The sequence below is a fragment of the Gopherus evgoodei genome, chromosome 2 (genome assembly GCF_007399415.2).
Source record: "Gopherus evgoodei ecotype Sinaloan lineage chromosome 2, rGopEvg1_v1.p, whole genome shotgun sequence".
In the NCBI taxonomy this organism is placed as follows: Eukaryota; Metazoa; Chordata; order Testudines; family Testudinidae; genus Gopherus; species Gopherus evgoodei.
Window position 1 is genome coordinate 220163393 of NC_044323.1, and position 20713 is coordinate 220184105.

Here is a 20713-nt window from a genome sequence, read left to right on the forward strand (position 1 = left end):
TTCAAAGGCACAAATGAGAGTTAGGCACCACATTCCCATTGACTTTCAATGGGAATTTGGTACATAGCTGCTCTCTCTGCCTTCCAAAATCTCCTCCGATAGTTAAAGAAATCAGTGATTCACATAACAGAACAAAAATAGGAGTATATTATAATCTAAAGCCCTTATTAACTACTCAGTCTTTTTCTTTGGGAAATTAAAAAAAAAACATATATACTCAATATTATCTAATTATTTTTAATTAAAGAGAAAATCAAGTGCCTGCTGCAAGATCCAAAGGCAATGAGGAGGATAAAACCAATACAACTGGTGAAACTAGTTAATTCAAGCATATGAAGTAGACCACAATTTAAACCTTGAATATTTTTTGTTTTAATATCTAATAACTTTTTAAAGAGGAAATATGTGAATGAGTTACCACAAGAAATGACCTATATTCTTATTATGCCACGTAGTGTTACCACTTCTACGAAGAGATTTTGCATTATTTCATTTAGTAATGGAAAGAAAAAAAATCAGTACTGGAAAAGGTACTAATTTAAAATTGCTTTGGGAAAAGTCTATTTCGTGAATTGTATTTCAGATCATTTTGAAATTTTCACTGCATCAAATATATCCCAAGGCAACAACAAAAAGAATGGAAATAAAAAAATAAGTAGAAGAAAAAGTTAACAGCCTGACCTTTAATTAGCCATTATTTTGAAACTACCCTATCTGCTGACATAACAAAAATGTTAGTCTTTAAGAACAGAACATCTACTCAACTCACAGTCACACACACCCTATGTACATATCAACAAATATCACCCGGGCTTTATAAAAGAATTTAGAAGTGAGGAGTTTTCAGGAGTACCAGTAGTTATTCAGGTATATTGTATTGCGGTGATAAACTTGTTAATGTTGATTTTTATTTTAAAGAAAGAAAAATGAATCAATAGCAAATTTGTTTAAGATCATCATGTTATTTATAAAGCTTTTCATTAATATTAAAAGGTAAAATTTTCTCTTGCAAGTCCAGTGACTCTAGTAATTCAGGAGTTGGGCTTCATGTATCATGAGCTATCTGCACGCAGCACACAATAAATTGTAAAATTCTCTGCAGAAGCTCACTAATACGAGGTCTTTTTGGAATTCTAATGCACAGGCACTTATGGCAGCTATGGAAACAGAAAAGAGCTAAACTTTTCCACGTGGATCTTTATGGAGAAAAAATATAAAAATACTATTCATCCATCCAACAGTGCAACAACTACTACACTTTGGAAACTGGAAAACATTGTAAGATAATTAACTGGATAAGCTTAATAAAAAAAGAGAAAATTACTGAAACACTGACTGAAGTCCAAAGCAGAATGATAGTATAAGATGTTTTGTTGAATTTTCCTGATAAATATGTTTCCACTTTTTCTGGAACTTCATAAATTTGTTTTCAATCATATTAATACTGCAACTACCATTAAACATCGGAGAAAGAGAGCCACAATGTCTTTAGATGTAAAATCAGTAGCCTGAATTCCTCTGTATCACATTAAAAAGAAGTAATTACAAAGGTATACTACAAAATATTGTAATGCTAAAAATACACAATTTTTATAAACTTTTCTTTTGGGTTCCAAATGTGAAGAATGAACACTATTAGTGATACATGCATCTTACAAAAACTATTGATAAGGAACACTAAGGCACATTAGAACTAATGTAAGCAGAAAACTCCGGTATTTAGTGCACCTCTAAGGTTCCCATCCTTTGTGTGCAGTATATGGAACAGCACTTTGGCATTGGCAACAGATGGCAATTCTAAACGTGCATGTCCTTAATTAGCTGAAAGATTTTAGTAAAAACATCATTGCATCGTTTCTATTTACCTTTCCATGTGCCAGTAATACATCCTTCATAGCGTCACCCTCAAGATTCAGCTTTTCTTCCAGCAGAGGGCTGTATTTCTTCATGAAGTCTATATCCTCCTGAATCCTTCCATTAACTGTCTCTATCTTAAGTACTTGGGCCTTTACCTGTTGTAACTGACAATTTGCACAGTCAAAATGCCACTGTAGTTCTGAGATATCTTGAGTACAAATCTCATGTTCTGTTAAAAAAAAATAAGACAAGTAGTATAAAAATAAGAACATTTGAGTAACATTACACATATTTAATAAGTGTTTAAAATATGTTGCTAAAATAACTGCAAACATGTTATAAACAGCTTGTTGTAAACCCTACTTCTTAAGGGTCAATAAGAGAACATGCATTACAAAACAGATCACTAAAAAAGTTTTATTAAATAAAGAGCTGTTCAAAAATTGTGCTTAATAATACCCACTACTTTACACTAGCAATCCAGTTTACAAGGAAGGAAAGGTAAATGAGAGGGCAGGTCCTGTTTGCCTGGAGCTCACTGCCTATTCTAAGAATTTCTGACAGCTTTGAGAGTCTTTCTTTTTGTACACTTTGGCTAAGCATTAGTTACATATGTCCTTAAATCCAATATTAGATATATTAGGGAAAGCCATGTGACTAGTTTTCAACATATCTACCTGTAGTAGGCAAGTAGGAGACACCACTGATTTGGTTTAGTTAAAATCCTACACATATGCACATCATATGTCACCTGAAAGCTTATTGTGTCCACTTTTAGATAAAATATGATGTGGAGCTGTCAAGCGATCTCAATACTATAGAAACAGGGCTATGCAACGACATCATCAAGAAGTTAGAAATGTAATGACCACTCTGAAATATTTGCATTCATTTTGGTTAATGTCTGTTTCAAGAGACTTGGATTTATTTGTGACTTCAAAACATCACAACAACAATCTAAAGGGTAAAACAAAATCTAATAATAAATTTGTACATGTATCACTGAAACATAAATAGCACTGGTGACATTTCCAGTCAACATCATCATCATCATCATCTTTTCTATCATGATGATCTCTGTTAAGAATACATGGGTTACCACAGTCTCTATTGCACCCAGGGTTGTGAGTTCAATCCCTGAGGGGGCCATTTGGGGATTGGCCCTGCTGTGAGCAGGGGGTTGGACTAGATGATCTCCTGAGGTCCCTTCCAACACTAATAATCTATGATACACAGTTCTGTGCAGAAAAGATCATTCTGACTACAGATACAGCTGACTGGGGAATGACCCTTACTTATATGGGCAGAAATAAGGTCTTGTAGAAGCTCTGATGCCAGTGGGCCACTGAAGAATGCAGAAGTAGTTCATCATCCACATTTTTACATCCAGGTTGCAATGGGTAAACTTGGGTAAACAATGGGTAAACTTGGCTGACTACATGCAAAGACATCCACATCTTTGGCTGCCAACATTCTCTTGACATACTCTTAAAAACTGTCCTCATTCCTTGTTAGGCCACTTCTTTCTCTCACAGCTTTTGCATATTCACTCAGGACATGTCTTGTGCCCTTTGAGTCTTTGATGATCATTTCCTCTGTTTCTATAGCACCCCAAATTCCAGTGAAAGAACAAGGAGTCTGATGCACAGCAAATTTCCCAGATTCAAAGGCACTATGTACTTCTTCAGGGATATTTTACAAATTAAGATTGTAGCTTGGTATTCACCTGGCATAGCTGGGCCAATTTGCAGTAAAGAAGTATGCAAGTATGGCATGCTGTGTGTTAGGTGAAGTTTCCAATCATCCTCTTGCTCTGCATGGACATTTAAATACCTACATAAAGGAGAGGAAATGATCTCAGAACTCGAATGTAGGAGACTGGCCATACCCCCATGTCCGAAATTCCACCAATAGTTGTAGCATATGCTGAGTTTTAGCATACTCAAACCCTTTAATGACACGTTGTAAGAACACAGTGTCAGCCAACATTTTCCAGACAACTGCTGGATCTACACAAGTACCTCCTCCCTGCTCACACCATTTAACAAATGAATAAAGTTTCAGAGTACTTAGGGCCTCAGATACTAAAGCCAAGCCATACAGAGCATGGTTGAATTGCATTCCAGTAAGCATTGGATCTGCAGTACAAGCTGCATACACATCTGAGTCAACAAGTAGGTCTAGCAATCCAGTATTTCCCCAGATTTCCCAATACATGCAAAAAACAGCATAAATTGTGAAAACCACCCAGGTGAATGACATTGATACCAAGTTCATTTGGGACAGTCCCTTTCACATGCTGAGCAACAGCGCATAGCTGCTGATCCATAGTCTGAACAGCATGCTGCTATTCAATAGTTGCTGACATTTCCTTAGATTTCAGCATTATAGTACAGACGGTGGCCATGGCAGGTAGCTTGACATCCACAATAGATGCATATGCAACTGTGTAGGTGCTCTTCTTTGTTGCAAGCTTGTGGTTGAAATCAGTCCAAAATGGAATCGCCTGAGTATGAACATTTGGTAGGGTATCATGAGCTAGAAGTCTTAAAAGACTCCAAGAGAGATCTCGGATAGCGTTCATTTGTAGGTGACAAGAGTTTATTTTCTGAAGTACTTTTTCATGGCAAGTTGTTACTGGTTTTCCAAAGGCTGTGCACTGCATAAGAGACTCTGATTGCCCAGGAAGAGCAAGTGACTTTTCTTTCCCACACTTCAGCGATATTTCTTGTGATATTGGATTATTTGCAGGCTGGCACATCTTCTAAACTAAAAAACTCATCCAGTAGCTGCCAATATAATTCATCTCTCCTGGCTTCTGCTGCCAGCTTCACAGAATTCTGTCCAACACTGGTGGCTTTTGACAATTTTGCATTCTTTTGATTTTTTTGACAAATAACACATTTTTCAAAATTTCTTGAGTCTTTTTCTCTTTGATGTAAGTGTTAAGGGGTTTGTATCCTCCATGTCTTCATATTATGTAACTTCTTTGTAGAAGTAAAACTCCAAAAATATATTGTTAGAATTAACACTACCACTATCATCAGTTTTCATCTAGTAAAAGTATACAGACTTGTGCTAGATCAGATATAAATTAGATCTATATGTGAGTATCAAAATTGCCATTTTTGTTTAGTGAGCCCTTTGACTGAAGCCCAATATGTGGCTGTGTATTGTCATATCTAACACCACTACTGACTTGTGCGTAAGTGACACTGAATTAAAAAGATGGTTTCTAAAATATTTCAAAGGCTAGTACTGCATGCATAGGCAATTACAAATTAAAACTTTCTCGTAGGCAGACTAGATGCTACATTGTATGTATAAAAAATTTGCAAATAGAGAAGCATTACATTAGGAATTTACATGTATCTACATCCACCCACTATGCCATACAAACCATGGGCACACAACCTACCGCTACTGGTGCACAATCTTCACTATGACTGATTTGCTCAGCAAATTTCAGTTTAAAATATAGAAAACTATTATAATCACTTGTGAGATACTTTCACAATTAATAACATGCAATGTTAAGACATTTCGTGATAGTATATTGCAAAATGTTGATATCTGTCATTTTGGCCACATGCCAAATAGCCTTATTTCTGGGAAAAAAAACCAATGAAAATCTTTTACTACATTGTCGTTTGGTAGCTTTGACCAATAAGCACCATATTAAAGAGCTGAAATTAGATTATCAGTAAAAAATGAAGTCATAGTCATGTTGCAACATTTCTGAAACTGTGCAAAAAAAATTGATACTTTCTTATTTTGGGCACCATTGTTTCACCTCACCTACAGACTTATGAAACCACTTGACAGCTCCACATCATACCTCATCTAAACGTACATAAAATGAGTTTTCAAATTATATAAGATGTGGGTGTGTGTAGGGTGTTTACATTAAACTCCAAAAATATTGCCCTTTTTGGAGAACTGCTATATGCTTATAGTACAAAAAGCAATACTTTTATGCAGCATGCATCAAGCCCACATGACAAGAATAAAACAAGGTTTGGCAGAAGCTGGGATTGGACAATGGGATGAATCATTCAATAAATGCCCTATTCTGTTCATTCCCTCTGAAGCATCTGGCACTGGACGCTGTTGGAAGACAGGATATTTGGTTAGATGAACCATTGGTCTGACTTAGTATGGCCATTCTCATGTTCTTCTTCTCTGTCTTCTAAGACTCTGTGATAAAATTGATCAACTCAATCTGTTTTACCATTAGAATCAGCCAAAGCAGAGGAAGGATGGTTCACTGGTTAAGGTGTGAGGCTGGGATTTGGGAGACCAAGGTTCAACTTCCTGCTTTGCCACAGACTTCCTGTGTTACCTTGAGCAAGTCACTTAGTCTCTCTGAGCCTCAGAACCCCATTTGTAAAATTAAAATAATAGGTCCCTATCTCACAAAAATATTCCAAAGATACATTAAAAATTATGAGCCACTCACATACTGTGGCCATGGGGGCCACAGGACAATAATACAAATAAAAAATAAATAAATAAATAAGTGCATGAAACAGAGAGGTAGCCAAAGGCAAGTGATACAGATCTCCCTAATTCACAGAATTAAAATACCTGATAAAATGTAATCACCATGAAGACTTTGTCTACAGTTAAAACATTTTGTAAACATTTCCCAGCAATGCTAATGCCAGTTCAGCTGCAACAATATTGGAAACAGTTTTAGCGTTAGGACACCTGGGGATACCCAGGTAACTTAAGCCAAATAAATTAAAGTGAAATGCATTAGTTAAAGTGCATTAAACCCGTGTGGATGCTCTCATTTCAGAAATAAAGTGGTATTCATTCGGTTTAGCTTAATTCACTTACTTTAAATTCACATCTTTAGTTAATTTGGCATCACTTTCTTGAGTATCCCCAAGTGGGAAAGCTTTTGGTGTGGCCACTGGCTGCTGCAGGTGTTATTAACACTATATCATTTAACCCTGCTCAGAAAAAGCCTATTCAATATGTTATTACAAATATGTTGGTAGTAGCTGGTGCCCTGACTAGAATAGAACACCCAGTGGTACCAAATTGATGGAAGTGAAGGGGTTTTATCAACTGGGGGAAAAGTTTAGAAAATGTTGCTACTGTAGCAGACCTCATAAAAAGCCTTGGAAGAGTCAAACAACATTTAGATTCTGCTGAGCAGGATTCCTGTAAGAAATACTGGCCTGATCAGTGAAGTCAACTGAAAGAGTTAACTCTTCTCTGTGAGACACCATGAGGAAAAACATATGGAAAAAACCTAATGTGTCTTTCTAAAAAATCAATTTTATATCATCATCATCATCATCATCATTCCCATAACCGCATTGGTCGCCGAGGCACCACCATTGATGAGCAATCAACCAGTTGTCTCCATCCCTAACAATTGTGTGTCAGTGCTTGAGTCTCCATGAAGTCCATTCCTGTCCACTCTTTTATGTTGTCAATCCATCTCTTCTTCTATCTACCTCTTCTCCTCTTCCCCTGTACCGTCCCTTGGAGAATGATCTTGGATAAGCCAGACGATCTTGTTACATGGCCGTACCACTTCGGTTTGCACTTCTTCGTGGTCGTCGAGAGGTCTTTATATGACCCAGCGCATTGGGTGATGATGTTGCAAACCTGTTCATTAGTGACGTGGCTGAAGTAGCAGATGCCCAAGATTTTACAGAAGTATCTCAACTCTACTACCTGTATTTTCCATTCAAGTTCTGCCATAAGGGTCCATGTCACACACACACACACACAGAGAAAAATGGAGATGACCAATTCAGTAGCACTTTCAGTTTTCATTCCAGGGAGATGTTCTTATGCCTCCAATTGGCTTTAACATTGCCACTGCTGCTGTTATAGTTTGCGCAGTTCTTGCCAGAATTTCTGCCTTGGATCCTTGATCGGTGATGATTGCCCCCAAATATTTCAACTGTTTCACTATCTCCAGCTGTTATCCATTGACAGTGATATGTGAGCTGATCCTGTCATGTTTGCTTGTCATCAGCTTGGTTTTCCCTGTACTGATTTCCATGCCGTATTTTGCGGAGATTTCATCCAATCATTTCACAAGGTTGGCAAGTTCATCTTCACTGCCTGCCAAGTCGTCAATATCATCAGCGAACCAAAGATTTTAGATTGTTCGCCCCCGCCCCCCCAGTGCTGACTGTGCATATGTGATCTTCTAAGGCATCAGTCATTATGCGCTCCGAGTAGATGTAGAACAGTGTGGGCGAAAGAAGGCAGCCTTGCTGGACTCCAACAGTGGTGCAAAACTACTCTCTTATTGTGCCATTGACGAGAACTGCACTGCTGATCTTGGCATACAGTTGTTTAATGGTAAGAATAAGCTTACAACCAACAGTGCATTTCTTCATGGTTGCCCAGAGAGCTTCATGCCATGCTCTGTCAAACGCCTTCTTAAAGTCAATAAAGAAGTGGTAGATATCCTGCTGGTGTTGTAAGTACTTCTCACATAGAACATGAAGGTTGAAAATCTGTTACGTGATACTTCTTCCAGCACGAAAGCCAGCCTGTTCTTCGGCGATGACAGTGTCCACTTGTAGCGTCAATCTTTTCAATATGACTTTCAACATCATTTTGCTGGGATGGCTAAATAAGCTTATGGTTCAGTAATTTTGACACAATTTCAGACTGCCTTTCTTTGGCAGAGTGATGATTAGTGACTATGTCCATGTGAAGGGCCACTCATCTAGTCTAGGACAAACACTAAAATGTCTTAATTATACCAGAACTAGAGGCTTTCTTTGATTTATTCTGTGAAACGGGTGGATTTTGGGGGCTTAACCAGTGGGTTAGGTCAACTGCATGAACTGACACTGCTTGCAGCCAGGAGTACTGGGAATCAGCAAATGACTAAAACAGAAGTGAAATAGAGGAAGATAAAGAGGAAGATGCAGGATCTGATGCCAGGTTCAGAGAGACCTTGCTACACTTTAACTATAAAATTCCTGGGTTTGTAATGCTTGAGATAGCTACAACATCCCTGTAATGTTTTTCACCCTGAAGTAACAGATACATATTCTCCTGCTTAACTTCACTTTAGCATAGTTTTAACATTTGAATAAATAACACCACCCATAATGATGACAATGACAATACAAGTTAATATAAGGAAAGAATCTCATCAGCTGGCTTTGGTGATGTAACTCAATGGAGTGGAGTTTCAGAGTTTTCTCACATTACAATTCCATGCTGATTTAAAAAAAATTATATCACTGCATCTATTAACAAAACTGAAAATGTGTTAATTATATTCCCTGTTCCAAATATTTCATATTCCTAATCAAAGTGCAGAAGAGTATACTGAAACTAATATGTCCATATGGCAATACATGAATATGATTTAAAGTATCACTGCAGCTGATGACTGAAAAAGTAACCCTTTTAGTAGGTATAATCCTGAAACATTGTACTGAAGAATTAAAATCCATAGTTATCAGTTTCCCCATTCTTGCAATTCTTCCTTGATAAATTGGTGTTTCAGTTGTTGCATGAATTTCTCCTTAAAGTATAGAATATCAAGGTTGGAAGGGACCTCAGGAGGTCATCTGAGTCCAACCTCCTGCTCAAAGCAGGACCAATCCCCAGACAGATTTTTACCCCAGTTCCCTAAATGGCACCCTCAATGATTGAACTCACAACCCTGGGTTTAGCAGGTCAGTGCTCAAACTACTGAGCTATCCCTTCCCCCCCCCCCTTTTTTGTTTAAGTTTAATAAGTTACTGCCACACAAAGGCAAAATAAAGAATTAAACTTAATTGTATTAAAACTCATCCCAAATAAAGATGCAGGAAAAATAATCAGTTTCAAATCAGAAAAACAACTTTAAAGAAAAAACTACAGAAAAACTATTATAAAATTAACAGTTTTGGTTTAAGATAAGGCTTCATACAGAAGTTATCTTCTCTGAAAACAGTGCCTACTTGTAACCTTTTATTCTTATTCTAGGAGAGTTTTCTTTTTTAACTTTTAAACTGCTGTCATGATTAAAAAGAAGTTACAACAAAGATACTATATAATACATAAAATGGTTCACTTTTAATTCACAAAATACATATAAATAGGGAATTTTGAGTATAATTAGCAATAAAATATTGCAATGTATTTGATGACTATGGTGGGATGTTGTGGTTTTTTTGTTTACAGCAGAGACAATGAGGAATATCAACAGGCTTCTCAATACACATCCTTCCTAAACCTACGACCACCTTCTAGATCAGACGTGGGCAAACTATAGCACGCGGGACACATCCAGCCCATGGGACCGTCCTGCCCAGCCCTTGAGCTCTCGGCTGGGAAGGCTAGTCCCTGGCCCCTCCTCTGCTGTCCAACCTCCCCTGCAGCCATGCCATTGCGCAGGCCCCGCTCCAGCCCACCGCTCCCACTGGGCAGCGTGGGGAGTGCAGCTGGTTCTAGCCGGGTGTCGTGGCTGCAAGCTCCTGCTGCTGCTAAGAGGGCGGGGAGCGGGTGGGTTGGGTAAGGGAGCAGGGAGTACTGGGGGGAAGTCAGGGAGGAGGGGGAGGTTGGATGGGGTAGAGGTTCTAGGTGGGCGGTCAGTGGACGAGGAACAGGGAGGGTTGGGAGTGGGAGTTCTGGGGGCCCTGTCAGGGGGCGGGGATGTGGATAGGGGTCGGGAGGGCAGTGAGTAGGGGGGGTTGGATAAGGAGGTCAGATCCTGGGGGGCAATTAAGGGCGGGGGGGCTGCCAGGAGGGGGTGGTCAGGGACAAGGAGCAGAGGGTGGCTGGATAGGGGGTGGGAGTCCCGGGGTGGCTGTCAAGGGGCGAGGATGTGGATAGGGGTCAGGGCAGTCAGGGGACAAGGAGCAGGAGGTTTGGATAGGGGGCAAGAGTCCTGGGAGAGGGCGGTCAGGGGACAAGAAGCAAGGGAGGCTGGATGGTTTGGGGGTTCTGAGAGGGGTGAGAAGTGGGAGGGGGCAGAGATCAGGCTGTTTGGGAAGGCACAGCCTTCCCTACTCAGCCCTCCATACAGCTGCACAACCCCAATGTGGCCCTCAGGCCAAAAAGTTTGCCCACCCGTGATCTAGATATTTGAGTACCAAAGACCAAAATCATCTATTCCAACCTCCTATAATATACAGAACAGCTCCTACTAAATATTAATAAGTTCTTTATCCAAGTATTTCTACATTTTAATTATTCCTAAAAACAATTTTTTTTTACTTTAGTCTAATTTTATGTTTTTGCTCCTCGTTCACATTCCCTGCATAACCCTGATTAATTCCTTCCTCTTCCCAATGTTCATTCCTCTGAGATATTTGTAGACTGGTTTGTGCACACTTACGCTATTTCCTAAATAAATGCTCAATTGCTCCATCATATGTTCATTTTTTTTCTGCATAATTGTTTAAGTAAACCAAATTCCTAACCATAAGTCAATAGTTTACTGCAGTGCCAGAAGAGCTAATGTGACTCCAATCTAACTGTCCTTGATTATCCTCTCCCTCATAATAGGCAGACTACAACTTAATGAAAACCGTTAGTTTTAATCACAATACCTTTTTGTACAGCTATAGGGAATTGTTGAAGCCTCCAAATTGACATGCAATCAATTTTCATTACAAGCTTTTTCTTTCGCTGTTTTTCCCGCTTCAAAGCTTCTTCAGCCTCTTTACGTTCAGCTTCTAGTCGCTTAATCAGCTCAACGACCTCTGATAACACTGCTTTTGTTTCCTGCTTTAAGGTTAAAGTCCTGCTGTTTTAAAATACATTTTTAAAAGTTACTTATAAACCTACATATATATGTTTACATACACACACACACACCCCGCTACCTTCAGCTAAAGTTGTCCTATTCACATATACCAAAGTATATACCAGGGATCCGCAACCTTTGGCACACAGCCCGTCAGGAAAATCCGCTACCAGGACAGTTTGTTTACCTGTAGCGTCCGCAGGTTTGGCTGCGGTTCATCGTTCATCGTTCCAGGCCAACGTGGGCTGCGGGAAGCAGCACAGGCTGAGGGATGTGTTGGCCGCCACTTCCTGCAGCCCCCAATGGCCTGGACGGTGAACCGCGGCCAGTGGGAGCTGTGATTGCCGAACCTGCGGATGCTGCAGGTAAACAAACCGTCTGGCCCACCAGTCGATTTCCCTGACAGGCTGTGTGCCAAAGACTGCCAATCCCTAGTATACACAATGACTTGCAACACAAAACTGGCACTTTCAATAGTATTTTCCCCTAAGAACATAAGAACACAGGAATGGCCATACGGGGTCAGACCAAAGGTCCATCCAGCGCTGTATCCCATCTGCTGACAGTGGTCAATGCCGGTTGTCCCAAAGAGAGTAAACCTAACAGGTAATGAACAAGTGATCTCCCTCCTGCCATCCATCTCGACTGTCTGACAAACAGAGGCTAGGGACACCATTCCTTACCAATCCTGGCTAACAGCCACTAATGGACTTAACCTCCATGAATTTATCTAGTTCTCCTTTAAATCCTATTATAGTCCGAGCCCTCACAACTTCCTCAGGTAAGGAGTTCCACAAGTTGACTGTGTGCTGTGTGAAGAAGAACTTCCTTTTATTTGTTTTAAACCTGCTGCCCATTAATTTCATTTGGTGGCCCCTAGTTCTTATATTATGGGAACAAGTAAATAACTTTTCCTTATTCACTTTCTCCACAACACTCATGATTTTATATACCTCTATCATATCCCCCCATAGTTTCCTCTTTTCCAAGCTGAAAAGTCCTAGCCTTCTTAATCGCCCCTCATATGGGACCCATTCCAAACCCCAAATCATTTTAGTTGCCCTTCTCTGAACCTTTTCTAATGCCAGTAAATCTTTTTTGAGATGAGGAGACCACATCTGTGGGTATACCATGGATTTATATGAGGGCAATAAGATATTCTCCGTCTTATTCTCTATCCCCTTTTTAATGATTCCTAACATCTTGTTTGCTTTTTTGACTGCCGGTGCATATTGCATGGACATCTTCAGAGAACTATCCACGAGGACTCCAAGATCTCTTTCCTGATTAGTTGTCACAAAATTAGCCCCCATCATATTGTATGTATAGTTGAGGTTATTTTTCCCAATGTGCATTACTTTACATTTATCCACATTATATTTCATTTGCCATTTTGTGGACCAATCACCTAGTTTTGGGAGATCTTTTTGAAGTTCTTCACAGTTTGCTTTGGTCTTAGCTATTTTAAGCAGTTTAGTATCATCTGCAAATTTTGCCACCTCACTGTTTACCCCTTTCTCCAGATCATTTGAGTTGATAGGATTGGTCCTAGGACTGACCCTTGGGGAACACCACTAGTTACCATTCTGAAAATTTACATTTATTCCTACCCTTTGTTCCCTGTCTTTTAACCTGTTCTCAATCCATGAAAGGATCTTCCCTCTTATCCCATGAAAATTTAATTTAAGTAAGAGTTTTTGGTGAGGGACCTTGTCAAAGTCTTTCTGGAAATCTAAGTACACTATGTCCACTGGATTCCCCCTTGCCTACATGTTTGTTGACCCCTTCAAAGAACTCTAATAGATTAGTAAGACATGATTTCCCTTTACAGAAACCATGTTGACTTTTGCCCAACAATTTCTATTCTTCTATGTGTCTGACAATTTTATTCTTTACAATTGTTTCAGCTTATTTGCCCAGTACTGATGTTAGACTTACTGGTCTGTAATCGCTGGGATCACCTCTAGAGACCTTTTTAAACATTGGCGTTACATTAGCTATCTTCCAGTCATTGGGTACAGAAGCCGATTTAAAGGACAGGTTACAAACCATAGTTAATACTGCAATTTCACATTTGAGTTCTTTCAAAACTCTTGAGTAAATGCAATCTGGTCCCGGTGACTTGTTACTGTTAAGTTTATCAATTAATTCCAAAATCTCCTCTAATGACACTTCAATCTGTGACAATTCCTCAGATTTGTCATCTACAAAGAACGGCTCAGGTTTGGGAATCTCCCTAACACTCTCAGCCATGAAGATTAAAGCAAATAATTCATTTAGTTTCTCCGCAATGACTTTGCCATCTTTAAGTGCTCCTTTTTTAATCTCTATACCCTTACTTTATTTCAGATACAGAGTATAGTAAATGTATAGTAAAATGGCTGACAACGTAAGCTCTCATTTGCTTATGGGGATACTATCCAGAGAGGAGTACAACTGCAAAATTCTTCCAGATCCCTTTAATGTACTTTTTCTTGCTGAGAAAGTACCTTATTAAAACATCTGTACCCCGATAAAACTCAATGGGGTCTCAATATCATTATCTTACCATGAGATTTAGACTTAGTCAAAATTCCACTCTGTGAAAAGCTGCTACAAAACATGTTTCAAGCACTAAGGATAAATTATTTCCATAAAAGAATCTCTGAGGTCAAGGTCTGCTGTTCTGATTTACATACTACAGTAACTCCTCAATTAAAGTTGTAGTTATGTTCCTGAAAAATGCAACTTTATGCAAAACGATGTTAAGTGAATCCAATTTCCCCATAAGAATTAATGTAAATAGGGGGGTTAGGTTCCAGGAAAAAAATTTTGCCAGACAAAAGACATTATACACATATAAAGTATAAGTTTTAAACAATTTTAAACAAACAGTTTAATATTGTACACAGCAATGAATGATTGTAAAGCTTGGTTGAGGTGGTGAAGTAAGAGGGTGGAATATTTCCCATGGAATGCCTTTCTGCTAAATGATGAACTAGCACTTGGCTGAGCCCTCAGGGTTAATACGCTGTTGTTAATGTAGCCTCACACTTTACAAGGCAGCATGGACTGAGGCAAGAGAGAGGAAACACAATAGATGCAGAGCAGTAGCTACAAACACTTCCCTGCAAAAACTGAACAAGATGATGAACCCACGCTATCCAGCTGGAGCACACCATTCCCTCTTCCTGACAGCTGCATAGGTGCTGACTTTCCAAAGTGCTGGGGGGGTGCATGCCTGAATGAGAGAGATGTGCATTGCCCATTTAAGTACGCTGACCACACTTTAAGTATGTTGTCCTTTTAAGCAGATCAGCCAGTTCAGACAGGAAGCAACAGCTTCCTGCAAGGTCCCCTCCTTTCTGTCCCTGAGCCCTGTGACTGTCCCCTCCTCCACCTTGTGGAGAGGGAGTAAGGAGCAGGGGGCACGAACAGGGGGACATCCTGACATCATCACCTCTCTGTCCCCCTCACCCAGCAAGCAGAAAGCTCCAGGAGCAGCTCCAAGGCAGAGGGCAGGGCAGGTCAGGAGCAGCACAGCAGTGTGGGGAGGGTGACCTGAACTGCTGATAGGCAGCTGCTGAGCCACATACCTTACAGGGAATTTAGGGGAGCTGATGGGTTGGGGGCTGCTGACCCCCCCAGTTCTAATCCCCACGAGGAGGGGCTGCTCTTCCAGAGAATCCTGCAAGCAGTGGACAAAGCAGGCAGCTGCCAAACAAACTTATAAGGGAGCATTGCACAACTTTAAACAAGCATGTTCCCTAATTGATCAGAAATGTAACAATGAAATAACATTAACCAAGGCAACGTTAAGTGAGGAGTTATTGCACCTAAAATATTAAAATGTTTTAAACTACAGTCTTAAGGGCTGCAGCTGGGCCTCCCATTATACACCTACAATTTAAGGGTAGAAGAGACCACTAGATCATCTAGTCAACCTCTTACACAACACAAGCCACTAAACACAACCCAGGCATTTCCATACCAGGAAAATTAAACCAAAATATTACAGCCTACAGGAGACCAAACTAGTGTGTGCAGCAGGCTTAAAAAAGTCAAAAAATTGCAAACACAGAAAGGGAGGCTACATCTGAAAATCTGGGGTGAAAGCTTTGCCTTACTGACGTCAATGGGAGTTTTGCCACTGACTTCAGTGGAGCTAGGATTTCACCTCTGCCCCTTAATATTTATTGACAAGTTATGTAATTGGCTTCCTTTTGATAAATGGTAAGTCAAATTTGTTTTATTTTTAAATCAAACTTTAAAAGGTATGTACTGAATATTGTTGTTAATTGCATGAATTGTAAAAGAGCCTCAGCCTTTTTGTCAAGACAACTGTATGAATGCATTGTATTATTATTACTATTATAATTTGTGTCCACGGGTGTCAAGTAAAAAAGGCTTCTAGAATTTCCAGCAGCCACAGAGGCTATTTTTGGCTGGTTCAGACCCTAAATGCCGAAAATGCAGTAGGGGTTTAACCACAGAAATGACAGCTGTCTCGGCATAAACAGAGCAATTTTTGAGACTATGATTTATCAGTGCTTAATATGCTATTGTGTTTTAGTTCTCCACTTTGCAAATCAGGAAGATATTTACATTTAAAAAATGTGTATATATTAAGTATATTGCAATCATTGTTACAACTCTGAAAATTATGTTACAGAAAGGAAAACAAATTTACTAGTAAAATTCTGTCATTCAGAACAAACACCTTGAAACATCTTTATCTTCACAATACATCCCAATATCTTTATCATCCAACTTAGAGGAGTTTGATAACCAGGTATCTTCACTATATTCAGTGCTGTCCATATCTGAAATCCTATGTGTACAGACAACTGTCAGTAACAAGTTTGTCACTCAGAATGGTTTACTACATATTAAACAGACACTGACAAAAAAATATTGCCTTTTAGGACACAAATTAACTTGTTCCATTTTTTAAAAAGGAAGGCGCTGCTCTTTGGGGAAGAGTGAGCCTTAGGGAAAAATGCAGGTAAATACACTGCCTGATTCAGATGAAACTGAGATACCACCTTGGATAAAAGGTCTTTTCCTTGGAAAACACAGTGTAAGCTCAACCAGCAGGGCCTGCAAGTCTTCTTGTTGAAGAAATGGCTATCAGGAACGCAGTTTTCTGAGACAGGAGGCAGTGACAGGATGCAACTGAGGGCCCATCAGAGCCACCAGAACTGTGTTTAGGTCCAACAAGGGAACCACTTCTCGGACCAGAGGATGTAAGCAGAGAATCCCCTTCAGAAATCTCATCATCATGGCATTAGAAAAAACAAACTTCCCTTGAATGGGTGGGGGTGGGATGGAACGCTGATATTGCCGCCACATGCACTCTCAGCAAATGAGTACAAGGCCCAGTTTCTGAAGATTTAACAGGTAATCCAAGATGTCCTGGATGGAAGCCTCTGTCAGTTGTGTCCCACCAGGACCTCACCAAGAACCTCTTCCATTTCTCTAAATAAGCCATCCTAGTCGAGGACTTCCTACTTGTGAGTAGGACTTGTCAGACAGCCTCCGAACACTTCTCTTCCTCTTCATTTAGCCATGAAGTAGCCATGCTGTGAAGTGCAGGGAACTGATCACAGGATGCAAGGTGCAGCCATTTTTCTCACAAGGAGAGAATCTTTTGTCTCTCACGGGTTCCCACATCTCCTTCTAAATGGAAAAGCACCAGGTTTAAGTTGGATTCCAGTACCAGGTGACATGGTCACATGTCCTGTGAGACCCTAAGCCTCCATTATTCCTGGGCTGATTCACATGAACACAGGAAGACTTGTAAGTAAACAGAGCCATTTACAACCAATTGTCCTAGTCAGTGGATTCCAAGGGACTATTAATGGCCCACACTTTGCATAATTACAATAGGACTTCAGAGTAATACTTCATATTTCTAGCTTCAGATATAAGAATGATACATTCATACAAATAGGATGAACACACTCAGTAGATTATAAGCTTTGTAGTAACACCTTACAAGAGACCTTTTGCAGAAAGCATATTCCAGTTATAGTATATTCACACTCATAAGCCTATTTCCATAAACATATGGAGTGCAACGTCACAGTGGGGACAAGTATAGATCTTCCTGCCCAGCAGAGCCAACCACTTGCAGTCTCTGCCCTTGTGGGCAGACTTGAACTCACCCTGTTGAGCTCTGTTGTTTACCACTGTTATGACCAGGGAATTCAGAGCCAGGTGAGAAGAGAGCTCTTCAAATCCCTGCATGGGAACAAAGTAGTGCTTTTCAATGCACTTAGCTACCAGTATACCACAGCCAGTGTACTCCACAGGGCTCTCGCTGGCTCAAGTAGCACACCACTGAACAGGAGCGTCACTCTTCCAGGGATGGCAGGCAGTAAAATGTCCACCCGTCTGTGCATGTTCTCTTGAAGAAACTCCACCTGGATGCCAAGGAATGTGGCTACACTGCATAAAAAGCCCTCTGGAATAGAGGGGGAGGACGAACCAAGCAGCACGGCATCATCCAGCAATAAGGAAGAAGGTTTCAGCTAAGCCAAACTGACTCTCACCATGGGAAGACATCCCAAGAGGGAGGACTCCAGCAGCTCTGCAGGGAGGAAGTCCACCCATACCTGGGCTTGCAGCTGGTCTGAAACCACCGCCGTTGACCTGATGGGTGACTTCAGCATCTAATGGGATGAAGAGCGGGATCTCTGGGAATTCATCAGGGGATGACAAGAAGGAAGATCATCAGAACCTTGGAACTCATCAGATGATGCAGAGCGGGAAGATGATGATCCCAACTCGGAATCAAAAGTGTCCCAGGATCTCAGCAATATGGGCGGAGCAACGCCTGAGGGAGCCAACAGGCAGTCTGATTCATCTGTCACCTAGAACGAGGCAGGAATTGGTGCCCCAATGAAGGAAGTACCCTTAGTACAGAGCATGCCATTGCTGCAGGCAGTGTCCGTCACAACATAAACATCAGTACCCGAGCACCAAAATACATCAACATCAAGGATGGCAAAAGCTGCCCTGGGAGCACCAACAGCTTTTAATGCAATGAGTCGGAAGAGGGTCTGGTGCCAAGGTCCTCCCCAACCGCTTCTGGCACTGGCTCCATTTCTACCACAGGGAGGGGAGATCTGGATGCAGTGTTTTCAGACACAAGGGTTCAGTGGGTCACTCCATCAGAGGGCTATAGGTGCCATAGCCCTCAGAAAGTCCTGGATGAAGAGTGAGGTTGGGACCAAAAGGCAGAGTAGATCTGCGGCTGCTTGGTACACTGGCAGCATGGATGCAGTCAGTACCAGCATCTCCCTTATCAGTACTGGACTCAATGGATGCCTGGAGGCCTGAAGTGGAGTAGATGGTACAGGATTTCTGCCTTTCCCATTCAGTTCCAGGAAAGGGTCAGTGGTACCAATGCCATCCCAAGTGTCGGAACTGGTCACATGCCAATCTGCACTTTATGTAGGGGAGGCAGAGTTGTCCCACAACCTGGAGTGGTACCAACTGGTCTTCTGAGACCTCTTTCTCGGATCCTCTATCTCTTCAGCAAGGCACTTGCCTCAGAACAAAAGGAAGTAGTGCTCTCCAAGCCTGAGAGTGATCTTCAACCCAAGGAGGGCCTCAGTACCAGATCAGACCACATGGTCTTTTCAAGCAGGTGCTGCTTGTGGTGAAGGTACAGCACCACCTGAGTCCTCTTTTTAAACAATTTACAGATCAATCAATGCTCCTTAAGGTGGGCCTCGCTAAAACAAAGCAAGCACCTAGTATGGGGGTGGCTGTTGGAGAACATCTGTCCACAAAATAGACAATGTTTAAACCCTGGTGAAGGCATCACTGAGGAACACTATCTACTGACTATTAACTAATACTAACCATCTAACTGTACACAAGAAACTAGACTAAGACTGAATACAAGGTTGTGAGACTACAACCACACAGAGCTCCTACTCCAGCCACAGGCAGTGAGAAGGAACTGAGAGGAGTCAGGGCGCTGCCCCCTCATAAAGCTAAGGGAGAGACCACAGCCATGAGGCGCTAGTGATGCCCCTCTACAAGTACTGTTAGGCATAAGTCTCCAGCTCCAGTGAGCTTGGCGTGCACACACCTAAGTGGAATACACATCGGCATCCACTCAAAGATGAATTTGGTACTATTTCCCATACCGCACTTCCAATTAAGAAGTAGAGGATACTGGCTAAATACAGATGTGAGTAGGATGCTTACTGGAGTGAACTTTGCTTACGTGAAGAAGTTAGTACAAAAACAGTTGAATTTAAGCCACAACAAACCAAACATGGTGAATACTTAAGTTTAAAAGCAAGCAATATATTCCAAAATAAAAACATAACAGGAAAGTAAGGGGACTAGTATTTGGGGCTTTTATTTATATGGACTCCCCCCACCCCATCCTGATTTTTCACACTTGCTATCTGGTCACCCTACAGCAAAGCTATAAAGAGTGTTGGTATTTGTCATAAACAGATAGCTAAGGGTTAATGTCTCTTTCACCTGAAGCACCTGACCAGAGGATCAATCAGGAAACCGGATTTTTTCAACTCTGCGTGGAGGGAAGTTTGTGTCTGAGTCTTTGTTTTCTGTCTGCCTGCTTTCTCTGAGCTTTGGAGAAGTATTTCTGCTTTCTAATCTTCTGTTTCCAAGTTGTGAGTACCAAAGAGTTTGTTTCTTTTGTATTTACATGAATATAGTGCTGGAGTGCTTTGATTTGTATTCTTTTTGAATAAGGCTGTTTATTCAATATTCTTTTAAGCAATTGACCCTGTATTTGTCACCTTAATGCAGAGAGACTATTTGTATGTATTTTTCTTTCTTTCTTATATAAAGCTTTCTTTTAAGACCTGTTGGAGTTTTCTTTAGTGGGGAACTTCAGGGAATTGGGTCTGCAGCTCACCAGGGAATTGGTGGGAGGAAGAAATCAGGGGGAGGTCTGTGTGGGCTAGATTTACTAGTCTGACTTTGCATTCCCTCTGGGTGAAGAGGAAAGTGCTTTTGTTTTCAGGACTGGAATTACAGAGGGTGGACTCCCTCTGCTTAGATTCACGGAGGTTGCTTCTGTGTATCTCTCCAGGAGCACCTGGAGGGGGGAAGGGAAAAGATTTATTTCCCTTTGTTGTAAGACTCAAGGGATTT

At 40.8% G+C, this 20713-nt stretch overlaps 1 protein-coding gene across 1 annotated transcript in view; it reads right to left on the reverse strand.

The window, feature by feature from the left end:
- The window catches only part of CCDC178 (coiled-coil domain containing 178), a 360418-nt gene that overhangs the window by 304808 nt on the left and 34897 nt on the right, over window positions 1-20713 (reverse strand). Inside the window, exons 5-6 of the mRNA XM_030552997.1 lie at window positions 11391-11587; window positions 1866-2086 (exon numbers count right to left, since the gene is read on the reverse strand). Coding sequence (XP_030408857.1) covers window positions 1866-2086; window positions 11391-11587 — 418 coding nt within the window. The remainder of the gene's footprint in view (window positions 1-1865; window positions 2087-11390; window positions 11588-20713) is intronic.